The sequence below is a fragment of the Culicoides brevitarsis genome, chromosome 3, assembly GCF_036172545.1.
Source record: "Culicoides brevitarsis isolate CSIRO-B50_1 chromosome 3, AGI_CSIRO_Cbre_v1, whole genome shotgun sequence".
Taxonomy (NCBI): Eukaryota; Metazoa; Arthropoda; class Insecta; order Diptera; family Ceratopogonidae; genus Culicoides; species Culicoides brevitarsis.
This window is the reverse complement of record NC_087087.1, coordinates 14,464,876-14,490,492: the sequence shown is the minus strand read 5'-3', so window position 1 is coordinate 14,490,492 and position 25,617 is coordinate 14,464,876. Positions and strand designations below refer to the sequence as shown.

Below are 25,617 nucleotides of genomic sequence, written 5' to 3'. Positions count from 1 at the left end.
GTTATATTTTTCTGTTCTTTCGGGTTTCGTTGTTGTTGCTTTTTTTGTGTATTCATTAATTTAACTCGAATGTGGCTCAGAACGAAATAAAAAAATAAATTTAATGATGGCCTTGTACAAACACACTTAGCCTAGAAGTGGCGGCGGCATTATATTGTTATTATTGCAAAAATTGCATTTTTTGAATTCTCCGTGTCGAACTAAATGAAAAAAGTGTGAAACGTGAGGGAAACGCATTTTTGTGCCGAATCTGTGTCTATAGGCCACATAATAAACTTACTAATTGAGCCCATATATTTAGTGAAAAAAAAAAGAAATAAAAGCGGATTTTTTCAGTCATTCGATGAATTTAATTTTAATTTGGAATAACAACAACAATCGACACAACGAGTGACGACTATCGCAACTCGTTAAAAAAATAAAAATAAAAAAAGTTTCGAAAACATGCTTAATTATCAAGCAATTTAATTCATTTGAGGTAAATAGCGAGATTGTATGGGAAATTTTTCAAGTAGAAAAAAAAATGATTTTAATTTTTTCATTGTGCCAAAAAATAGTTTGAAATTAAATTTAAATGGAATTTTTTAAGTAACTTCATAATGAAAAACCAAAATTGTTTAACAAAATATTAAATTAGTAAAAATTATTCTATTTAACATTTTTTTTTCTTTTATTAAATTTTAATTTCATTTTTTAAAAATAAATAGAAAAATGTTAAGGTACAAACATTTATTAATTTTTTTCTCGATTTTTTTTATTAATAATTAATTAATAATATTATTTTTTAAAATTAATAACTGAATTAAAAGTTTTCATAAAAAAATATTAAAAACTTCTTATTTAAAAATTCATTTTTAAATTTTTTATTTTCAATTTTAAGAAAAATGAAAATAAATTAGAAGAAAATTTAATAAAAATAAGAAAAAAAAATAATTAACTAATTTTTAAATTGAAAGCACGTTCGATTTAGTAACAAAAATTTAAACTTTATAATTCAAACATTGCTCATTAAAAAAAAATTAAATTTTGACTTTATGAATATTTTTAACTAACTCCAAGTTAAATGGCTAAATAATTAGAATTTAATTTAATTAATTAATTTTTTTTATTATTAATTTTTTTTAAATTAATTTTATTTAATTTTATTATTAAAAAAAAAAATTTTTTTAACTATTATTTTTTTTTTGTATTTTTCTGCTTTTTTTTTAATATTATTTTACAAGTTTTAATAATTTTTTTGTAACTTTTTGATTTATTTCGATTAAATTTTTACTCAAGCTTTTTACTTTAGTCCATTTCCATTAAAGTTAAAGCACTAAAATTTTCCTTTACTTCTCATATTTCACTAATTACAAAAAAAAACCATCGCGCGTTGTTACAACGCATGTTGGAGCACTTACACTCGAAAATCAGTGAAATTGACAGCTTTAATATCGATTACTGCCACACGTGCTTTTATACTTTTACGCCACATTTATGGCAATGACAGCTCTGACAACAACGCCTGGTTGGTCAGAAAAAAGAAAAACAAAACCAGCTTTTCATGAAAAATCGTTCAATTTTGTGTTTAATGTTCCTCATTTAAACTGTCCATCTGTAACTTTCATGAAAAGAAAATTGAGATATCGAATTTGACGTATTGCATTTCAAAATGAGTCCGAAAAAAGGGTCAAGATAGATTATGTTCCATTTCACTCGTTGATAAGGTGTTCTCACATAATTTGTAATGATTGGATTCCAATCTTCTTTTTCTTCTCCAATTTCGCTCCCTTTTTTTCGAAACCGAACATCTGTTTGTTTATCTTTCTTCTCATTTTTGGGGAATGTGAATTTGCTGTTAAATGAGCCGTTAAAGTAGATTCCCTCAAGAAACTTTGCCGAGAGACTAGACAAAACAAGATTCGATTTCGTTTCTAATTTTTTCCCTTTTTTTGTTTTTCTGTGGAAAAGGAAAATGTTTCTCAGTTCATTTTGAAAGGTCACCGACGTGTCTTATCGAAACTTTTGATCAGGCGAATGACATGACATGAACAAATATCGGACTTTTTGTCGTCGACACGACAATTGACGGTGACATAAAGACAGTTTTAATGTGGCCCGATTTTCAACAACAAACACTTTGTGGGTCACTTACGCGATAGTAATCTTTCGTAGATAAACAAGAATCCTTTTAAAAGAAAATCATTTAATGAGTTTCCAGCGAAACAGGTCTTTACTATGAAAAATTCATGTTTCGAAAGCCGAAAATTTCTGAAGAAAATTTTTCGAATATGCATTGGGGCAAAATTTTATAATGTGCATTGGGGCGAAATTTTTTAACGTGCATTAGGGCAAAGTTAGGAATGTGCATTGAGACATGCAATATTTAACCCAGAGCACATTTTAAAATTTTGCCCTAATGCACATTTTAAGATTTTGTCCCAAAGTTAATTCTGAAAATTTGCCCCAATGCACATTTTGAGATTTTGTCCCTAAGTGCATTCTAAAAATTTACCCCAATGAACATTCTAAGATTTTGTCCTAATGCATATTCTTTCATAATTTTAAAATTTGAACCCAATTCACATTCTAAAATTATGCCCTTATGTGCAATTTAATAATTTTTTATGTTTTTCGAATATTTTTGCTTTCGAAACAAGAAATTTTCATAATTTTGTCTTGTAGAAAACTAAAATACATTAGCTGATGAGTGTCAACGTTCAGGTAATTAAACAAGTTTCTTTTTTCTTCATTTTTTTTTTGCGTCACATGCAAGTCTTCTTTCATTCTTATCACATTTTAAAATCTTATTTAACTTTTCTTCTTCTTATTCTTCTATTTTGCAGAAGCTGATGTCGACGAAGACGATTAAAAGGTCTTGCATTAGCCGCAACATTAATTACTTTGTGCGTGCGGCTCTAATGAAAATATCTTTGTAAGAACAAAAAAAAGTGTAAGAAGAAAGTAAAGATGGAAGACGAAGAAAATGATGACGACACACACACAAGCAAATGTCTTTCTAATCTTTTAACTTTTCCCAAGATAACCATCTCTAATTACTCCTTTGCTTTTGTAGGTCGGTTCTTGCAGCATTTCTGAAGAATTTTGACGGAAATTTGGTTTTTCTGGATTAGGAATGAAGTCTGTCGGTAAGTATTTAAAATTATATCTAACTTTTTATTTCAGAAGACTTTTGGAAGAAGAAGAAACGAAAAATCAAGAAAGAGCAATCTTGTAAGAAGTTGATTTGAGCTTCAGAAATTACAAAACTGAGCGTTGATAGTATTGACGAGAGGAAACAGATATAGCAGGATAAGCGAAATGCTCCATCAAACGAATTTGCTAAGTGTCAAACAAAGAATAATGTACAAATATGTCTTGATGATGAGTTACAAGTGCCCTAAAAAATATGCTACCTGAATATTAAAGTTTAAATGTGTCGAAAATCAGTGATGTCCAATCGAATATATTAAGAAATAAGCAACAATTAAGATCCCAATGAAACTCATTTATGACTCTATATGACTCAAAGTCGTTAATTATTTTAACGAAATGACTGTGATAAATCGAACTCAAGAAATTTCCAGACATGGAAAAAGTTTATTTTTTCCCGGGAACCAAACTCATTTCCCAAAATTATGTTTACCCCAAGATATTGAAAAAAATCATAAATTAAGTCAATTTTATACATTTTTTAAGTAATTCTACAAATTTTAATTTTTAAAATTATAAAATTTCCCCATTTTTCTCTTAAAAATTCAATATTTCTTTATGATTTTTGTAAATTTCCCGGGAACGAGGTTCTCAGGACCGAAAATTTCTTCTCCCAAAGATTAAAATTTCAATTAAAATCAGTTCAAAACTAAATATTTTCATACAATTGAAAATTTTTAGTAAAAATTATCAAATTTGTAAAGAAAAATATTCATCTTTCACATCACCTGATTTCAACATTTCATCGAAAAAAAAAATTTTGGCATAAGATTTTTTGATGGTTTCTTGTTATTTAGCCCAAAATTAATCGAAAAAACCTAATATAAAATTTCAAGTATGAGCTTTTTAGATTTTTGACATTTTTTAGTGGATTTGGGGTTTTTAAAGTACCTCTTTGGCACACCCAACCTAACCAAAAGTGCCTAAAAATATTGAAACTTATTCTAAAATTTTTAATTTAGGTTTTTTTCTACTTCTTTTGGACTAACTAACACGAAACCATCAAAAAAATTTCATGCCATATTTTTTTTTTTTTTTTCGATGAAATAATGAAATCTGAATGAAGTCTTTCCAAATTTGATAAAAATTTAATTCTAAAGGTTAAAGATTCAAATTTTGTTCTAAAAAACCTTCCTGAACTAAAAGCTTTTGAAAAAAATTCATTACTAAAAATACGCTCTCATCTAATACTTCACGAAAAATTTTCATCCCAAATCTTCTCTTACTTACTCGACTTGTATGACTGACTAAAACAAATCCAGCAACAAGATGAAAACGGGCAAGGAAATGATGCTAAAAGTAACTAAGTGGATGAAAAAAGGTGTATTACATCGAAGAAGTTTATGCAAATGAGTCTCTCTCTTCAATTCTCCTTCATTCATTTCATGCCGCGTTATTTCGGGTCTATTTTCGTTTGTTTATGACAAAAGAACCCAAAATAACTTTTGCTGTAAATCACTTGAAATAACCCAAAATTAGCCCAATCTCTTCAAAAAGAGAGTCTCGAACGTCTGATGTTCCTCTCTAATAACCAAGATGCGCCGTTTCTCATATTTTTGTTGCCCAAGAAATCGCTAAAGATAAAGTTAAAATGCTTTTGAAAGTCCACTCATTCCTTAAGTGCGGCTAAAGCGGCAAAAGGAACTGTTTTTAATGCCTTTTTAATGCATTACGAGGTACTTGAGCGGATAACTAAATGTATTATTAATATTTTAATGCCTTTTACATGAAAGAAAAGCAAAACAGGAAAACATTGAGCGCACTCGGGAAAAAAAAGGTGACATCCATGACACTTTGATACTTACAACTACTTGACTCGTTTTTCAAAAAAAAAAAAAAAAAAAAAAAAAAAAAACTTTTTTTGTCCAAAAACACTCTCATCTCCATAAATTCATGAATGTTCTTTGTTTGTCTAAAAAAAACGTGTTTTTGCCTTAAAGGAAGGTTCTCAAAAATAAAAAAAGAGATTTTTTGATGAATCACTTTGCTGATAACACGAACACACAACAAAATATGATGCATGATGATGAGAATATTTTTTTCCGCATTTAAAGTTTTTTCTTTTTTTTTTCGTAAATTGCACTGCGCTGCCTCAATAAACACGATGAAAAGGTGGAAAAAAAATATGAATAGTTCCTTATCTAATAATTTTATCAGCAGTTCTCATTATTATGCACAAACAAGAAAAAAATAAAAATAAAACAAAAATAGACAAAAACTGATGATGATGACGCTAACGGCAAAGAAAAAAAGTTGTTGACATGACATGATGAGAGAAAATTTTTTAAGAGTAATTTTTTCACGTCTTTACGACAAATAAAACAACAACAAAAAAATGAGCAGACTTTGTGAAACTTTTGAGACATAAAAATCCTCTCGCTTGACCGCACCAGGCAAATAAAAACAAATGGATGCATTGATAAACTTTGACACTTGAGACAATCTTTTGTTTGAAAGTCCGTTTTCGCTGTGAAAATTTGGGGTTTTGTAGTTTGTCATGAGTCTGTTGTTGAGAATATAGTGACAAAGGCGATTTTATAAAAGGGAGTAAAATTTTTTTTTTTTGTCTCAAAATGAAAAAATTTTGATAATTTTCTATAATTTTGAAATTTATTAGAAAAAAATTAGAATATAGTTCAAAAACTGATAAAAATATTTTAAAAAATTAAATAAATAAATTCAATTAAAAAATTAAAAATTTTTATAATTTTTTTTTTTAATTGAACAATTTAACCAAAATTTAAAAATAAATAAAATTTTATTTAAATTAAAAAAAAAATTGGAAAATGTGTTCAAACTTTCTATAATTTTGAAATTTTTATGAAATTCATAAAAAAATACAAAAATATTTTAATTAATTTCAAAACTGAAGAAAATATTTTTTTTTATAAATTTTAATTATTATTTCATTATTTTTAATTTATTATTTAAATAAATTTAATTTTAAATTTTTATAAAAATTTAATTTTTTTATTTTTGAATTTAATAAATTTTTAATTTTAATTGAATATTTTTTTAATTTTTAAACCAATATCTTGAAGGTACAATTTTAAGATTTATTTTAAATAAAATTTTAAAAATTAAAATTAATCGGAAAATAATTTAATTTACATAAAAATAAATGTTTCTTTAACAAATTCAGTCAATGAATATCGAAAACAGCCCAAGAAGACTTTAAAAAAAAATTTAAATTTTGATTAATTTTTAAATTTTTATTTAATAATTTTATTTAGTTAATTTTTCAAAAACTTTCAAATAAAAATAATTAATTTTTCAAATTTTTAAGCCAAATTGGCAAAAAAGAGCCTAATTTTCACATTTTTAGATCTTTTTATTTAAATTTTATATTAGAATTGATTTTTCAATTAATTTTTTTAAGAAATGTAAATTATTCAAATAAATTAATTTTCTCTTTAAAATATTCAACTTTAATTTTTTTATTCTCGAATTTAATAAAATGCGCTCATCACAAATCCCGAATGACAAATGATCAAAATTACCAGATTGTAACGCAATAAATTTCTACGTTTGTTTTATTTTACGATTTAAGATTATCATAAAAAAGTGTGTCTCTCGTGTCGTTTCGTCGAAGGCAATATTGAATTGTATGACCAAAGGCCATTAACTGGAGTCGTAAAGAAGATAAGACGACGCAAAAAGTAACGAGACAACGACAAAGTCTCTCTCTTCCGCAAACAAAAACTCGTCAGAATTGCGTTCAGTTGTGCGACGGGACTTTCACGTGAAAGACTGATACTTTTATTTACTTTTGTCCCCTTAATCACTCAAACACCGCGCGCACGACCCGCAATTAAACAACTCGTAACAAATAAATTCCAAACGACAAAAAAAAATTACAGAAAAATCGATAAAATGCATAAAATATTAACGGTGTTTTCCCAATTAGTACTTGTGATTTTTTGTGTTGACGCTGTCGATGTCGTCTACCGGTTGTGCGACCCCAACGGATGTCAATCGTACAACAGTTTGAGTGATGTGCCAGCAATAACTAATAATACAGTGGAGACGACAACAACAACGACGACGACGACTGACAAAGCTCTAACAACGATTGATAGATTGGAGGTACGTGTCTTTTATGAGGCACTTTGCAGCGATAGTTGGGCCTTTTTCCGCTCGCAATTGTACCCGATGTGGCTGAAACGCAAGGAACGAATGAATTTGCAGTTGGTGCCGTTTGGAAAAGCTTTCGTAAGTATTTTTTTAGGATTTTTTGTTGAACGAAGAAATGAAAAATAGGAAATTTAACTCATTTTTTTAAAATAAATAAAAAAGCAGATTTGAAGATTTTTTTCTGATTTTTCTTTAAATTAAAAAAAAAATTTAAATTAATTTTTTTTTTAAATTGAAAAAATATTTTTTTTTTAATATTTATTTTAAAAAAATTAATTTAATTAAATTTAAAAATAAAAATATTGATAAAAAAAAGAAAAATATCTAAAAATATTCAGAAATAAATTAATTTTCATTAAATATTAAATTTGGAAAAAATCTAAAATTTAATTAATTTTTTTAAATTAAAAAAAAATAAAAATTTTGCAATTAAAAGCAAAAATTAATGAAAAATTATTTTTTTTTCAAAATTATAGCTTATTAAATTCAGGGTCAAATTTTTTTGTTAAAATTTTTAAAATACTTTTTGACTTGATTTGACCAGATTTGACACAAAAAAATTAAAGTTTTTTGAAATAAAAAATTAAATTTAAAAATAACAAATTAAAATCGAAAAATTAACAAAAATTTAATTAATTTAATTTTTTATTTAATTAATTTAATTTATTAATTAATTTAAACTTACAAAAATTTTCACAAAAAATATTTTTTTTTGCTTACGATTTTTTTTAAAGAATTTTAAATTTTTTTACTAATTTTTTTTTAATTTTACTTTTTATTAATTTTTTATTTAATGTTTTTAGTTTTCTAAATTTAATTTTAAAAAGTTTCTAAAATTCTAAAAATTTAAAAAAAAAATCAAAATTTTAAAATAAAAATAATTTTACAATTTTGACCAAAATTTATTGATCAATGTTTTAATTAAATTTTTAATAAAAAATTTTTTTTAAGAAAAATTTAAAAAAATAATCAATTCGACTAAAAATGTTAAAAATTGGGACTTAAATAATTTTTTAAATTTAATTTAATTTTTTAGTACGCAAAATGCGCTTTTTTTCAACTTCTTCACAAAAATTCTTGAAAAATTCATTTCTCCAAATGTTGCTTAAACTTCAAAATGAAAAAAAAAAACAAAAAATGAAGAAATAAAAGAATGATTGCATTTGACACAAACAGCCACACACACAAACGCCTATCAAACGGATATCTCCCATAATATTCAATGTGTCAGTTTAAAATGTTCTCCTTCCTCAATATTATTTTCCGTTGCAAACAAATAAAATAATACGGAAAAAAGTATCAATTTCACAGACAAGCTTCCTTGTCTTTTTCATTTTTCGTCCTCTGCCACACGAACAAAAAAAAACCGAATATAATATCTAATGGCTATAAAATTTCAGTTCTACAATGATCAAACCACAAATAAATTGCAATTTAGTTGTCAGCATGGGCCACGTGAGTGCCAACTCAATATGTTGCATGCCTGCATATTGGATGAAGTGCAATTTGATATTGCTTTTCCCATAATTGCGTGTTTAATGACAAGCCCGAGGATGACGCTTGAACAGGTAAGCAGAAAAAAATTTAAATTTTTTTTTATTAAATTTTTTTGATGATGATGACAAAATTGATTCAATTATTTTTTTATTGTAATAATCGGCAGTGCTCAATCTACTCAAATATTGATAAAAGTCGCATCGAAATGTGTTACGGTGGCAGCGAAAATGGCACCAATTTACTCAAGAAATATGGCGAGGAAACACACAAAATGCAATTGACATTTGTACCTTCGATTGAAATTGATGGCGTAAGTACCGTAATTTTCTCGTAATAATAAAGAAATTATTTTTGACGTGAGTTATCGTTTCTTTAGGTTTTTCACAGTTCCGGTAGTTCGCCGTTGCTGTGGGACTTTGATGGAGAATTTAAGCGAGCTTTTATGAACAAATTTCACTACAATCCGGATATTGAGACAATGGATCGTCTTCGTCAATAAAAACAGAGGACAAGGCATCTCCACGTGAGGAGGTTGAAGGAGAAAAAAAGGATGAAAAATAAATTGTTTGAGGAAAAGGAATTGTTTCTTACTTATGCATGAGCGGTCCTTTGATGACATGTCATGCGATCAAATTTTCATGGAGATCCATTTTTGGTTCAATTTTGCTCTGTAGGTTGAAAAGGAATGGAATTAAATCGTTCTTGGGGGTTTTGAATTTCAAAGGAGGAATTTTAACGGTACAAATTTATCAGTTACGGTACAAATTTTATCACAAATGAGACTAAATTAACAACTTACGGTACAAATTTTTCAGTTACGGTACAAATTTTATCTCAAATGAGACTAAATTAACAACTTACGGTACAAATTTATCAGTTACGGTACAAATTTTATCACAAATGAGACTAAATTAACAACTTACGGTACAAATTTATCAGTTACGGTACAAATTTTTTCACAAATGAGACTAAATTAACAACTTACGGTACAAATTTATCAGTTACAGTACAAATTTTTATCACAAATGAGACTAAATTAACAACTTACGGTACAAATTTATCAGTTACGGTACAAATTTTATCACAAATGAGACAAAATTAACAACTTACGGTACAAATTTATCAGTTACGGTACAAATTTTATCACAAATGAGACTAAATTAACAACTTACGGTACAAATTTATCAGTTACGGTACGGTACAAATTTTATCACAAATGAGACTAAATTAACAACTTACGGTACAAATTTATCAGTTACGGTACAAATTTTTCACAAATGAGACAAAATCAATAACTTATGGTACAAATTTATCAGTTACGGTACAAATTTTATAACAAATGAGACTAAATTGAAAACTTACGGTACAAATTTATCAGTTGCTGTACAAATTTCAAACCTTACGGTACAAATTTTTCAGTTACGGTACAAGTTTTAGTTAAATAAACTCCTTTTCTAATCATAAGATCATCTTCAATTGTAGAGTTTCTCGAAATTTTCATGAAATGAAACAATTCTTATAATTTCCTTGGCAAAATATCGTCCCATGGAAAAAAAGAGGTCAACTGCCAAAAAATTACTGAATAAATAAGACAGTTGACATCCTCCTTGATGAAGATCCAACATCCTAAATCCTAGTTACTTTCTTGTAATATTTTAACCTTTTACTTTTTTTTCATTTTATTTTTTTTTTCCTCGTACAAAATTCTTACAATTTCAATAGAAATGCATAAGAAAGCAGTTTGTTACACCGAAACAAACACACACACAATGAACGAATTTATTCATCAACGTGAATAATTTAATTTTGTTCACCTAATCCTTGGCAGTTATTGTACAGCCCGCTTGCATGCAGCAGGTAGGTTTCCTCCTTTTCCACATTATGAAGAAATAAATTTTTATCAGAGAGAAAAAAAAGAAAGAAAGAAAAAAGGATACATTGTTATTTTACGGAACAAACAATTTATTTTAACATCGTATTACATGACACTAGAGAGGATCGTCTTGCCCGGAATTGAGTGAAAAATCGTAAGACGAATGGGTTTCGTTCCTGTCTCACGCTATAAATCCACTATCTAAGGCCTTTTCCGGAAAAGATATTAAAACATTCCACAAACGTACTAAATATTTTTTTCCTTTAACCGTTTTCATGACCTGCACTTTCACATTTATTGTAACACAGACATAAATAAATGTGTGAATTTTAATGCTTAACGAGTAACAACAACAACGAACAAAAGCCAAAAATTTTAGCAAGAAGAAGCGAGCGTCAAAATTATGTTACGGTCTATGTATTATAAAATAATGTATCTAACACAAAAATTTATGTACACCTCGAAACGGTACAAATTTTAGTAGTCGCTCCTTTTATCCTCTTAATTTATTTAATTTAAACGATTTTTCACACACACTCACATGTGAACGCAAAGTACAGATACAACACTTTGGGGTATTTCGGGAGGAACGAAGGATATTGCCAAACATTTGTCTTTATTGCAATTGCACCTCGCTCTTTCATGCGCTTTCTAATTTATGGATGTTGCTGAGTGAATCAATTTAGTGCAAATTTAAAATGTTTTCTGATGAGAAACGGTCAAAAATTATTCATTTTTTATGCTAAAGAGTAATTTTGAAGTATTTATAAAAATATAAATAAATAAATAAATTCTGACTATTTATTACTTTGTGCATTATTTTCCATTATAACATTATCCATATCCATGTTTGAGCTCATTTACTGTGCCATATGCAAAATGAATTGAAAATCATAGGAATTATTAAAAATAATTGGGGGTGAAGTTTGCACTTTGTGATATTTTTCTTTATAATATTATACTAAAAAATAATTGAAAAGGGTTGGAAAAGTTCTATTTTTCAAAATAAATCCTTCGGGAACTATAAAACAGTAAAAATTGATCAATTTTTGAAGTTGAACTTCGAAATTGACTTCAAATTTCTCTTAAATATTTTAATAAAACATTTATTTGATTGATTTTGAAGTTGAACTATAAATGCAGTCGAATTAAATGTTATTTTAAAAACAACATCTTATTCAATTTGAACATTTTTTTTGGGAAATAAACTTTGATTGTTTTTTTATAATTAGTTTTTTTAGTTAAATTTTCTCTTCAAAGTCGAATTATGTCTCCGTTAGTAATGTCAAAACTTTCTTTTGGTTCATGATGAATCATTCTTGTACCTCAAAAAAAAGCTATAAAGTCTTAGTGTTGACAAATTTGTTCTAAAAATATGTTCTCTATAGTATAGCTTAGGTTTGAGGGTGCATAAACCAAAGTTCTAAATATATGCAATATAACATAAAATATATTTGTTTAAAAAAATAAGAACACAATTCCCGGTAAGTCGGAAACTCTAAAGATTTAATGGATGTAGGAGCTCGTCCTATTTAAATTTTAGTTCCTCGATTTCAAACTGCTGTCTTTGTATTTCTCTTTTTAATTTAGTTGTCGCAATTGATTCGTGATAAAATTTTTTTTTAAACGGTGGTTGTTTTTTTTATTTTTTTTTAAATATTTTGTGGAGGCAAAAACTGAACTTGCGATGTACCTGGTGCATCATTCCTGAAGACATATCCGTTTTCATTATTTTTCTTTTTGAACAAAATAAGTTCAGTTTAAATAATTTCAATATTATGCATAGTAGTGATGATTTCCATGAAATATATAGAGAAGTTGCCTATTTTAGTTGTGAAGTAGTATGACAATATTTGGCTATGACTTGTACACGGTTTTTGGCTGCATTTAATGTGTTGTACTGATCATCCGGTTGATTCTTAACAAGTTTTAATACATTACTTTTTTTCCCAATTGTCTTGTTAAGCTTTTTGTTGATGGCACTTTGGTTTAGTGTAAAACTTACTTTTTAATAATGATCTAAGCTTGTCCTCCTCCGTACTTTAAATTTTGTGTCATAATTAGTTTAATTTTCTTCATTTCATAATTAAGTCTTGTTTCCAAAATTTAGTCATTTTTTCAATCAATTTATAATTTGAGACCTACAATATTAAAAAAATTGTTAAATAAACTTTTTTATTCAGATCCAAAATTCAATAGCATAAAAAACTTACCTAATTGTTTTTGGTGCTACAGTGCAAACTTCTCCCTCCCAAATACGCATAATAATAATTTTCAAGTGAAGTGACATATTATTGTTTTTACTCTCATTCCATATATGCTTTGGTACCTATTTGTGTAAAAAAAGGGAGAATAATAACAATAAAACAACTACTTGTGACAGGGTGAAAACAAACATTTTATTTATGAATGTTTTAAATTTTTCCCTGTTTTGATATATGAGAGCAATTATGTATTCATTTATTATTATTATTATCATTGTCGTCGCAAGAGGTGCTTGAGACATTTGTTTAAACACATTACAACAATGACAAGTAACAAACAAAAAAACCAGTCAGCAGGTCAGACACCAAAATGTCAACCAAAGATTTTGGTCGAGTCGAACAAAACCGCACAATACCATCAACGTATCAACATTTTCGACAACAACAAAGAAGATAATCATCATAACAATAATAATCCACACACACAAGACGAGCGACAGACCACATGCACACAATTAACCTTCACTATTCTCCAAACTTGTACATTAGTTCGATTCCCTCATGGCCTGTGGCTTGAACCACTTTATTGTAGTATAAAATCAATTAGCCAAGCAATTATTAAGTTTAATCCTAACAATTATCGTTCGACAGCCAGGAGAGAAGGAGGCAAATGGCAAAACGAACTCCAAACAAGACAAAGGAGAACGTTTTATATAATCATAATATTCTACGTGCTTCTTAAAGTTTTTGGCATTTATTAGCGTGTATCTCCTTACTTTGGCTATACCTTCAAAGGAGAGAAACGTTAGGCCGAAATTTTGCTTACCTGGCAAATTAAAATATTTTCCGAAGCAAAATTTATCTCATTTCGTTGCTTTGAAATTCGATGAAAAGTTTCGAGTTTGAGTTAATAATGAAATAATTTAATGAAAGATTGACAAAGTTGCTCTTGTCTTGTCTCTTAAACTTGTAAATAAGTTGCTAATAGGCTTAAAATTGGAACAGATGTCGATGTGATGCGAAAAACGATGAACGGATGGAATGTAATTAAAGTTTGACCGAATTTAGTGTCAGCGTTACTTTAGCTGAAAGAAAAGCTGGGGATGCCCTTGAGTCGAATGTAATTTTCACGTTTAATAATAAATTTTCTTGTTCCAATTGTGATACGATTGAAATCGATCGAAACATGTATTCTGCTTACCGTGAAGCAGTTACTAAAGACAATTTGATAAAGACAGACGAGTAACGGAGCAATTTATTTGTCTCTCTTTTTCGTTTGGAATGGATGCGTTTGTTTTTTTCCTTTTTATTTATTGATCGTACGTGTAATCTACTTTTTTGGAAATGCGAAAATAAAAATTGGAGTTTTTAAAGCTGACATTGAAGGGAATATTTAAAGAGGATTTTTATTCATTTAAAATTAAAAATTCATTTAATTCACAATTTTTTCCGATTTTTTCAAGAAAAATAATTTTTATAAAAAATATTTTTATTTTATTTTAATTAAAAATAATTTTTTTTTTAATAATAATTTATATATTTAATCATTTTTAATTATCTTTATTTTGTTTCTAATTAAATTCACTTAATTATTTTAATTTTTCTCTAATTGAAATTTTTAATGAATTTTTATTTAAAATTAAAATTTTTTAATCACTAAATTTAGAAAATATCATTTAAACTAATTAAAAAACTTTCAAAAACAATATTTTTTGTAAAAATTCATAATGAGGACTACTGAAATGAGAAATAACGGTTATCTCAAAGATCTTTAATAAATTTTTAATTTTTTAGATTTTTATTGAAGATATTTTTCAAAAGCTTGTCATCTGGATAAAAATATCTTTAAAATGACTCAAATTTCTTTAAGAAAATTATTTGAACTAATGATCTTTGCAATAAGCGTCATTTTTCATTTTCATACTCCTCAACATCAAATTTTACAAAAGCGCGCCATTTTTGACGTTTGAGTAACGAAATGTCAAATTTTTAGAATTTGCTTTAAAAAATTAACCTGATTTTGAATTATTATTGATATTTTATAGTTTAATCCTAAAATTTTGTAATTTTACCAGAGTATTAATTGTTTTTAAAATTCAAATGTCAAAATTGGCGCGCTTTTGTAAAATTGAAAATGAGGAGTAAAAAAATGAGAAGAGACGCTAATTACAAAAATCATTACTTTCGAGAATTTTTAAGAAATTTTCTGAGATTTTAATGATATTTTCAAAATATTTATCCAATTTTTGAAAAATATTTACATAAATAAAAAAAATAGTTTGAAAATTTATTCCAAAATCAGATGGTTTTCTCTCCAAAACAAAAACAAAAATGAACACCACTCGACGCGCAAACATTTATCTCGAAGGCTTTTTGGCAATAAATAAACAACTTCATGCCACTATTTATTTTAATATAAGCAAACACGCTCCCTCAAACGACACACAACGAAACTAACGATAATAATGCAAGAAAGCTAAATTTATATACTCAACTTTATATTTATCTATTGTTTCGTGTGTGTGTGGCTTGTTTTCGGTTGCTCCTTGCATTTGCCGCCATAGATTTTCGTTAGGTCCGCTTAAGTTATGTAGATGTAGACAAACAGCAGCCACACATTATAATTTAACTTTGTCTTCTTCTTCTTTACAACAGCAGCGCATTTTCATGAATTACTTACAATTTGAGACGAAAACGCATGTTATCATTAATTTTTCAGTTAAATCGCTTGTTTATTTGGAATTTCGTTTTTTTCATTGGTATCCGAAAAACGAAAAAGAGGCTAGACAGACATCCCATAAATTACCGAAGAAATGGCTGTCATTAAACATTTAAATGGCAATTTTAGAGAAAAATGTGTCTTAAAGTTATTTAAAGTGGGCTCAGCTTCGAAAATGCCGAGATAAGACTTTTTTATTGGATGTAATCAGAAAGGGTGACATTTGGTGATTTACGAGTTTTTAGTTGGAAGAAATTTGAGAAAATGTTTGTAACTCAACACATTTCGTTTTGGCAATCGAAACAAATAATGACAAACAAAACAATTGCATAAGTCACTTTGAATGAAGAAGAGACTCAAAAACATATAAAATAACATTGTGGTAACAAATGCCTTTCTTCTTCCGTCTTTTCGATGCATTTCAAAGGCATATGGGGATTGTAAAAAATTCATGTATCGTAGTTTACAATATGATCAAGAAATAATATTTTAGAATTTAAACAAAAATATTATACAAAAATTTAGAATATGCATTGGGTAAAAAATTGGGACAAAGTCTTAGAATGTGAATTGAGACAAAGTTTAAAAATATGCATTAGGTCAAAATACAGAATGTGAATTGGGGCGAAGTTTTAAAATATGCATTGGGAAAATTTCGACAAAATAGACAAAATTTCAGAATATGCAATGGGGTAACTTTTTTTAGAAAGTGCATTGGGATGAAATGTCTTTGAAAATATTTTGTCCTAATGCACATTTTCAAAATTAACCCCAATGCATATTCAGAATTTTTGCCCCAATGCACATTCATAAATGTTTCCCCAACGCACATTTTGTATTTTAACCCAACGCATATTTTAAAATTTCGACCCAATTCACATATTAAAATTTTGTCCCAATTTACATTCTTAAATTTTAGATTCTTAAATTTTGTCCCAATGCACATTTTGATTTTTTTTTACCCAATGCATTTTCTAAATTGTACCTCATTTCTACATTTCGCAAATTTTCGGGCTAACGAGATATAGATTCCTCATAGTTCTATGAGATTTTACCTACAAATGCCTTCGAGCAATGCTGCAATTCTCAGAGGCAAACACACACAACCGACATTGTAAACGCAAATAAATGCAGTTATCGTATATTTGTGTCTTTGTCGCTCTCAATGTCTCTCTCTCTCTCTTTCTCTCTGGCGGTATGTGGCTTCTGGGTGAAATTCTTAGAAAATGAATAAAGTGCATAAACATGTTTATTTTCCCTTGAATGGAGTTAAGAAAATGTTTCATCTGTATTTGTCGTGCTTTTGTGTATGTTTTTGTCATAAACATTGAGGCACATCACAAATTAGCTTGGATGGAAAAAGAGACACAGAAGACAAACCAGTTGTGGCTTGGAGAGATTTTTTGACATATTTATTTCTAATGAAAAAATGAAAGCTCAAAACAATTAAACAGAAATTTGTTTTTTGTCATAAACAATTTTTGGTTAGTAACTGAATAAGTAAAATGAAAATTTTTACCTCAAGTAAAAACCAGAAGTTATTTTTGAAATGAAATAAATACAAAATTTGTCCTAATGGCATTCACAATTATCATAAAAGATGAAAAAAATTATATTTTCATTAGAAACAAAAAAGAAGGAAGAAAAAGTTAACATTTCCTTGTTGTTCGGATATTCGTTTTTTTTTTGTCTAATTGTGAGTTTGTGATAAACTCAATGAGAAGAAAATTCTCGGATTCTACCAAAGTTGAAATTTTTTTATAAATTTGAATTTAATCTGACTTTCCGAATCTATCCGTCTTAATTTTAATGTTTTTTTTTTCAGTTTTCATAACTTTGGGACTTGATCTGAAAAAATAGCTCTACAAAAGCTAACAAGAGCTAAAAACAAACAAAAGCTGAAAACTAACAAGAGCTGAAAAATTGTCAGTTTTAGTTTTTCTGTCAGTTTTTAATGTTTTGAAGCATATTCCGAAGAATTTTGTTGTACTGAATGCTTTAAATCAAAAACTAAAAGCTTTTTTTTAGAAACTAAAAACTTTCAGCTCTAATTTTTTTTTCTTTTTTTACTATTTTGAAGCTAAATTTAAAAAATTTTAACTGTCGGATGGCTTAAAACCAAGAACTGAAAGTTTTTCTCAAAACTAAAAGGAGCTAAAAACTTTCAGCTCTCATGTTTCTCGTCAGATTTTATATTTTTTAAAACTAAGCTTTAAAAAAACAAAAACTGAAGAGAAACTGCAGAGCTGAAAGCTTTTAGCTCCTTTTAGTTTTTAGGAAAAAATTTCAGTTTTTAGGTTTTAAACATTCAGACAATTCAAATTCTTCAAATTTAGTTTAAAAATTGCAGTTTGACCAATAACGAACAAAAACTAAGTAAAGCTGAAACCTCTTAGTTTTAGTTTTGAACTCAGCTTTCATGACATTTAGACTTAAATTGAAGAAAATAGATTTATTAGATGCTCAAAAACCAAAAACTAAATCTTCAGCTCTAAAGTTTTCAAAACTAAAAAGTTCTGAATTGTGAATTGTTATTCCAAAATAATTTTTAAAAAATTCTCTTTACTATTTTTAAAAGTTATATTGCAAAATTTTCTCTTTACAGTGCACCCCACAAAACATCATGAATGATGAAGGTTCGAATTGTCGGTGTATCCGACCTCCGGTACAAAAATAATAATCATTAAATATTTCGAAAATTGTACGTAGAGCAGCACAACGAGACTAAGTAAACATAACGTCTATATTGAAGTCAAATGCTCCAAAAACAAGAATGAAATAAATATTATGGATGTTCACAGCTCCCAAGCTCACAACATACACACACTGACACATAACCGACAAACATTTGAATATTCATTAGGAACTAAAAATTTATTTGAAAATATAATTGATTGTATTTTCAGTGTGTGCACGTGTGTGTGGGAGACCTAGCACCAGGCAATTAACATTTCTCAAGGGTTCGAATCGAAACGAGAGAGAGAGAGAAGGAGAAAGAAAAACATAACATTTACCCATACGTACTGTTCGTGGCAAAAAAGGACGAAATACACGAGATAATGAAAACAGAAGACATGAAAATTCAATCAACATTCGTTCATGTTCTCGTTTCTCGACATGCTAGACTCGTCTTCGTGTGCGATAACAGAAAGGTGCAAACTTTAAAATTTAATACCTTTTATTTTATTTTTCGGTATGTTTAGATACCAAGTGGAACGAAAATGTGATTTATTTAAGGCTCATCAAGGATTTTTTTTCAAATTTTTATTTAAAAAAAAAAAATAAAAAAAATTTTTTTTTTAATTTTTTTTAATTAAAAAAAATTAAAAATAATTTATTTTAAATAAAATTTTACTTTTAAAAATCAAATTAATTTTTAAATAAAATTTAAAAATTTATTAAAAAAAAATTATTTAATTAAATTAAATTTTAAAATAAATCAATTTTAATTAAAATTAAATTATTTTTTTAAAATAAAATAAATCATTTTTTAAAATAAATTAAAATAAATCAATTTTAATTAAAATAAATTAATTTAAATAATTAAAATAAAAAAAATTAAATAATTAAAATTAAATAAAATAAAAAATATTTTTTAAATTAAAAAAAAAATATATTAATTAAATTAAAATAAATTAAATTAAAAAATAATTAATTAAAATCAATTAAAAAAACTAAAATTTCAATTGAAATTTTTATTTAATTTAATTTAATTTAAATAAAATTAATTTTGTAAATTTAATTAAAATAATTTCTTAAATTAAAAAAAAAAAATAAATAAATAATTAAATTAAAAAAATAAATAAACAATTAAATTTTATTTAAAAAAATTTAATTAAATAAAATTAATTAAAATTAATTAATTTTTAAAAAATAATAAAATTTAATTTAATTAAAAATAATTTATATGAAAAAAAATTTCAAACAACCAGAAATCTTAAAAATTTTCATTTCGTCCCATTGGGTCCCATGGCTGCAAGAATTTAAGCCACTCTTACTTGTTTTAAATATTTTAACATCATTTATTTATTTAAGCACATACCACACACGACAATGACGCTAAAAACGACTCGAGATGGCATGAATATTTCTTCATTTGTTTGACTTTCTAAAGAGAGCCACACTCGAAAATTGAGTTAGAAAGGGTGAACTCTGAAATAAAATAAATTGATGAATGAATGAAATTCAATTTAATTGTTGAATTGTTCAATTTTGAGGATTCATCAATTTAAACTTTTTCCGAGCAAGTCGTCTCCATCACACTTTTGAGCACGTATTGGAAAATGCAAATGAAATAACTTTTGATACAATTTTCGTTATTTTCGCAAGACTTTTACTTAAATTTACTCGTAGCTTTGCCGAAAAGAGATTTCCTTCGTGCTATCTTCATGTTTCTCTGGATTGTGTATCGAATAACGATTTGTATTCATTTTTTAGCATCATCCGATCCGATCGAAATCTTCCATTTTCTACTGCTGCTGTGACGCTAAATCTAGTCTACGTTTATCAAAATATTTGCATAAAAATGTTCGTTCGTCTAAAAATATCTGCGCCGATAGCGTAGGCGATAAGGAAACCGAAAAGTATTTGATGTCAGGTGCTTTGATTTTGCGCTGAGATACGAGTTTGTAGGAGTAGAATTCATTGCAGATATCCACGGTGATGTATTTTTGGAGTCCAATCGTGTAAATTTGTACTTTTAACCTTAAAATTATTCAAAATGTGCATTGGGATTCTTAGATTTTTAACAAAGAATCAAAATTTGTCCTTGAAATGACCTTGAAGTTAAAAATTTGATAAAAACTCAAGTTTTTAACGATAAAATAGCAAATCCCAGTACACATTTTGAAAATTTTTTGAGCATTACTGAAGCAATAATATTCAAAATATGCACTGGGATTAAAAAATTTTTCAATTAAAAGTCAAAATCTTCGACCCAGAACTAAAAATTTATTGGAAAATTTGATTTTCGTTAAAAAAAAAATTAAATCCCAGTGCAAATTTTGATTACATTTACAAAAAAAATTCAAACCTATGCACGTTGGTCCTTCAAAATTTTTCTAATAATTCCGGAATAAATCTTAAAATTTTTTGAAGCTAAAAAAGAAGAGATAAAAAATGCAGACAACTTACTTTAAATGGCATTTATTTTCAGTGCTACATCTGTTCGAGATAAAAAGACAGGAGACGGAAAAAAATAAAAAGGTTTTCGAAGTAAATAAATGACAAAATAACCTTTTTGAAAAAAGGTAAAGAAATAGCAACTGATAAAAATAATTAAATTTTTGCAAAAACTCACAATGAAGGCTTTTAGAAAATTTTTTAAAACATTTTTTGTTGTTTTTTTAAATTTATGTAAAAAATAGCGTTTTTAATTTAAAAATTCCTTAAAATCAATAGACTTTCATGATGATTAATCGCCATTCAAATGTCTCCAAAAACGATGTAAATTAAATTTCAATAAGGTACATGATTTCACCCATTCTGACCGAATTATGACATTTTCATGAAAATTTATTAAATTTTAAAAGATGATGCTTCATTAAAATTAGCACGGGTTAACACTCAGGAAACGAATTTAAAACGGTTTGTGGTAAAATTAAAATGGAAATTGAAAGATTTTGTACAACTATTGCAAAATTAATTTTAAAAATCTATTAAAATTTTCCATGGAAATTTTGATGATGCTAGTTTTCCAAGAGTTCGAAAAATTTGCTAAAAAAAGCCTGATATTATTTTTAATAATTTTTATTTAATTTAATTTAATTATAAAAGGTAATAATTTTTATTAGCTTAATTGACAACCGTTTTATTATTTTTTTAAAATTTTTAATCGTAAAAATATTATGAGCACTGAAATTTTATAAATCCAAAAATTCAAACCTTTTTTTCAGGAATTATATTTTTAATTAAACTATTTTAAAGGTTTTGATTATAAAAAAATTTAACTTTAAATGTCCCAAAGGTTTGAATTTTAAAAAAAATTAAATGTTATTTACAAAAAAAAATAATCCTTAAGACTCGCACGTTGGTCCTTCAAAGCACAAAATAATTCCGGAATAAATCTTTCATTCCTTGAAGGAAAAAAAGAAAAGATAAAAAATGCAGACAACTTACTGTAAATGGCATTTATTTTGTTTACATCTGTTAGATAAACGAGACAGGAGACGACAAAAAAGAGAAAAGTACGAAGTAAATAAATGCAAAATAACAACGGAATTACGTAAGAAAAAATAAGAAACATGGACAAAAATTGCTGCAAAAACTCACAATGAACGGAAAAGTTTCTTTGCGCAAAACAAAATTCGTGATTGGTTACAATTTAATTAAAACAATCGAGCGATTTTATTGTGAATTCCTTCAAAATCAATAGATTTCATTTATTGCCAATCGCCATTCAAATGTCTCCATTGACGACTAAAAATTTCAATAAACTCAGATTTCAACCCATTCTGACCGAATTTTGACATTCATGATAAATTGAGGTAATTTTGGGACCAAGATGGATCGGCGTTCATTAAAGCGAACCGCAAAACGGGTTAAACTGCGGAGGAAGAGAACTAAACAACGGTTTGTGGTAAAATTACTCAGAAGGAAATATGAAATAATTTTGTACAACTATTGCAATTTAATTATTTGTTAATTGTGGAGTTCTATTAAAACTTTTCAGATGGAAATAATTTGATGATGCTAGTTTTTCACTGTTCGACAAATTTTTTAACATCAAAATGCTTCTTTATTTTATTTAATAATTTTTTTTTAATTTAATTTAATTTTATTTTTTAATTATTTTTTTTATTTTTTCAATTAATTTATTTTTTTTTTAATTTTTAATTAAAAATATTATTAAAAAAATTTTTTTAATTCAAAAATTTAATTTTTTTTTATTTAATTATTTAATTTATTGAATAAATATAAATCTTTGATTTAAATTAATTTATTAAAAAATTTAATTATTTAAAAAAAAATAATTTTAATTAAAAATTAATTTATTAAAATAATTTTTAAAAAAATTAAATATTTTTAATTAAAAATTTATTTATTAAAAAAAATAAATATTTTTAAAAATTAATTATTTAATTTATCATATTAATAAATAAATTTTAATTTTTATATCGATTTTTCAAATTTAAATTAATTTTTTTAATATTTTAATTATTTAATTTTTTTTATATATATTTTTTAAATTAAATTTTCTAAAAAAATCGAAGGAAATTAGTAGAATTTTTAAACTTTTTATCAGAGTTTTTTTTTAATTCAAATCAATTAAAATAAAATTCTGAGAAAAACGTAATTAAAACATGACACAAAAAATATTTATTTAAAATAATCCTGACCAAGTTTTTCGTCGAACTGTGAAAATTTCCATTCCAGTAATAAATAAAAATAGTTTGAATATTTCAACGACAAACCGCTGCCGTAAACGAGAAGAAGTATCGTAACAAAAATTGTGTCAATTAACGTAAAATTATGATCGATAATTATTTTAAATATTTTTTAATAAAATACTTTTATTTATGGAATAAATAAAATTTTAATTGCATTTCGACTGAACACTGTTAAATTTCATGAAAAATACAAAAAAATGTAAATTTTATCGCAAACTTTTTTTTTCGTTTTGTGACATCTACCTGATGGATGCCTTCACGTTGATCGATGAGACTAAGTAGCCTAATAATACACTTCTTGGCAAAAGTAAAAAAGTAGAAAAAAAAGAAGTCAAAAGTCACAGTCGACATGGCATTAATTCATCCTCACATTTGATTCAATAAATTTCACACGTAACTGCACTTGCACTTTAGTTATGCAGAAATGCTTTATTGCATATTCCCTTTCTGTGTCGTCGTCGCCGTCGCTCACGTAACAAAATTACCATTTATAAAATCAAAATTCAAGGCAAAAATATTCAAAAGTAAGATATGGCACGTCATTCATTATTTATGTATTTCTTTTTAAAAGGGTTTTCTCCGTGTCTAACAATGTTCAGACACCATTTCACACCGATACTGGCTGAAAGCTCGATGGATTGAAAAGAGATTAAATTAAGACCTCAAGGTACTAAATAAGACCTCAAGGTATTAAATTAAGACTTTAAGGTATTAAATTAAACCCCAAGGTATTAAAGTAAACCCCAAGGTATTAAAGTAAACCCCAAGGTATTAAATTAAGACCTCAAGGTATTAAATTAAGACCTCAAGGTATTAAATTAAGACCTCAAGGTATTAAATTAAGACCTCAAGGTATTAAATTAAGACCTCAAGGTATTAAATTAAGACCTCAAGGTATTAAATTAAGACCTCAAGGTATTAAATTAAGACCTCAAGGTATTAAATTAAAACCTTATGGGATTAAATTAAGACCTCAAGGTATTAAATTAAGACCTCAAGGTATTAAATTAACACCTCAAGGTATTAAATTAAGACCTCAAGGTATTAAATTAAGACCTCAAGGTATTAAATTAAGACCTCAAGGTATTAAATTAAGACCTCAAGGTATTAAATTAAGACCTCAAGGTATTAAATTAAGACCTCAAGGTATTAAATTAACATCTCAAGGTATTAAATTAAGACCTCAAGGTATTAAATTAAGACCTCAAGGTATTAAATTAAGACCTCAAGGTATTAAATTAACCTCAAAGTATTAAATTAAGACCTCAAGGTATTAAATTAAGACCTCAAGGTATTAAATTAAGACCTCAAGGTATTAAATTAAGACCTCAAGGTATTAAATTAAGACCTCAAGGTATTAAATTAAACCTCAAAGGATTAATTTTTTCTCCTTTGAATCCACAGGATAATCTGCTGTAGATTCGTTTGAAAAATATAATGCAGCCAACAGCTGGCAACAGTCAAAAAGCAATGCCTTGGCTGCATGAATGCGTTACACAAAGTGTGATGTTGTTAGTTCTATTAGTCTCTCTGCAATTTTGTTGCTCACACACACACGTTTTGTGTCTGATGTGCTTTAACCAAACACACAACAGATGTAAGCTCAGTGCATTTTAACACAAGTCGCAGAGTGCAGTCGTAAGAAATTTATACATGGAAAGTTATGCATTTTGCTTAGGCAAGACATAAATCACGAGACAGCTCATGATTAATGCTTGCATTAGCATATTATAAAGCACTACAAGAAGAGTGTATGTCTGAAAACTGAAAATCTACGTCGACGACATTTCGGTTCTGTGCGCGTTACAATCACTTAGACACGATGTCATTTCAATTTTTTTCTTCTTTCTTTTGGGTGTCGGGCCCGTGAATTACGTAAGAAAGGCAATTTTTGTGATGGTTCACTGACCAATTTTTCGCTTCATAACACCTAAAGTTGATGCTTGCACCTTTGCAATTCACATAGGCGAGGAAGAAGAAGAAATTGATAACCTTATGAAATGACTAAACTGAATCAATTCTACATTATTGCCGTGTGTTGCGGCATTTGGTTCACTGGTAAGATGCATTCATGCCCGGGGGAGAAAAATTTATAATTTTGGAAAAATTTTTAATTTTTACGAATTTTTCTTTTAACTTAAAGTTTAGATTTAATTTAAGTCAAATTATTAAGTCAATTTAAAAAATTTTTGTTCTTCTAAAATTTTTAAACTTTGGATCCTAAACTGAAACGTTTAAAAAAATTCTAATCGTGGCTGCAAAAACTTATAACTTCAACTTAAATTTAAAAGATTTAAAAACTTAATCTTAAAAAAAATTTACTAAAATTTTATTTTGACTTAAAAGGATTTCGACTTAAGCTTAAGTTTACGAAGTTTATTTTTTTTTGAAAAATTTTCTTAATCTAAGTTAAAAAATTTCTGAAATAAATGAAAAAAAAATTAATTCAAATTTTAAATTTAATTTAACTTTTGAAGCTTAAGTTAAATCCATTTAAATTTTTACTTAAGTTAAATCAAAAATTATTTTACAAAAAAAATTTAAAAATTAAATTATTTTTTTTTTGCAAAAAAATTTTTCAAAAAAGGTCAAAAAGATTAAGATTAAAGG

At 26.7% G+C, this 25,617-nt stretch overlaps 2 protein-coding genes across 2 annotated transcripts in view; one reads left to right on the top strand and one right to left on the bottom strand.

Annotated features, from left to right (window-relative positions):
• Positions 1 to 6,890: 6,890 nt before the first annotated feature.
• LOC134833897 (GILT-like protein 3) lies at positions 6,891 to 9,538 on the top strand. The gene is made up of 4 exons (XM_063848385.1): positions 6,891 to 7,404; positions 8,727 to 8,894; positions 8,990 to 9,133; positions 9,200 to 9,538. Exons 1-4 carry the CDS (start codon positions 7,066 to 7,068, stop codon positions 9,320 to 9,322), a joined length of 774 nt encoding a protein of 257 aa, XP_063704455.1. The 5' UTR covers positions 6,891 to 7,065; the 3' UTR covers positions 9,323 to 9,538.
• A 3,423-nt stretch (positions 9,539 to 12,961) lies between these two features.
• The window catches only part of LOC134835062 (uncharacterized), a 100,399-nt gene continuing 87,743 nt past the window's right edge, over positions 12,962 to 25,617 (bottom strand). The window contains exon 7 of the mRNA XM_063849913.1: positions 12,962 to 13,025. Coding sequence (XP_063705983.1) covers positions 13,003 to 13,025 — 23 coding nt within the window. The 3' untranslated portion in view covers positions 12,962 to 13,002. The remainder of the gene's footprint in view (positions 13,026 to 25,617) is intronic.

Excerpts from the sequence above, each read along its gene's own strand:
- LOC134833897 (XM_063848385.1), top strand. The coding sequence starts at position 7,066 with ATGCATAAAATATTAACGGTGTTTTCCCAATTAGTACTTGTGATTTTT. Across the intron at positions 7,405-8,726 it reads TGCCGTTTGGAAAAGCTTTC|TTCTACAATGATCAAACCAC; the intron begins GTAAGTATTTTT and ends ATAAAATTTCAG. Across the intron at positions 8,895-8,989 it reads CGAGGATGACGCTTGAACAG|TGCTCAATCTACTCAAATAT; the intron begins GTAAGCAGAAAA and ends AATAATCGGCAG.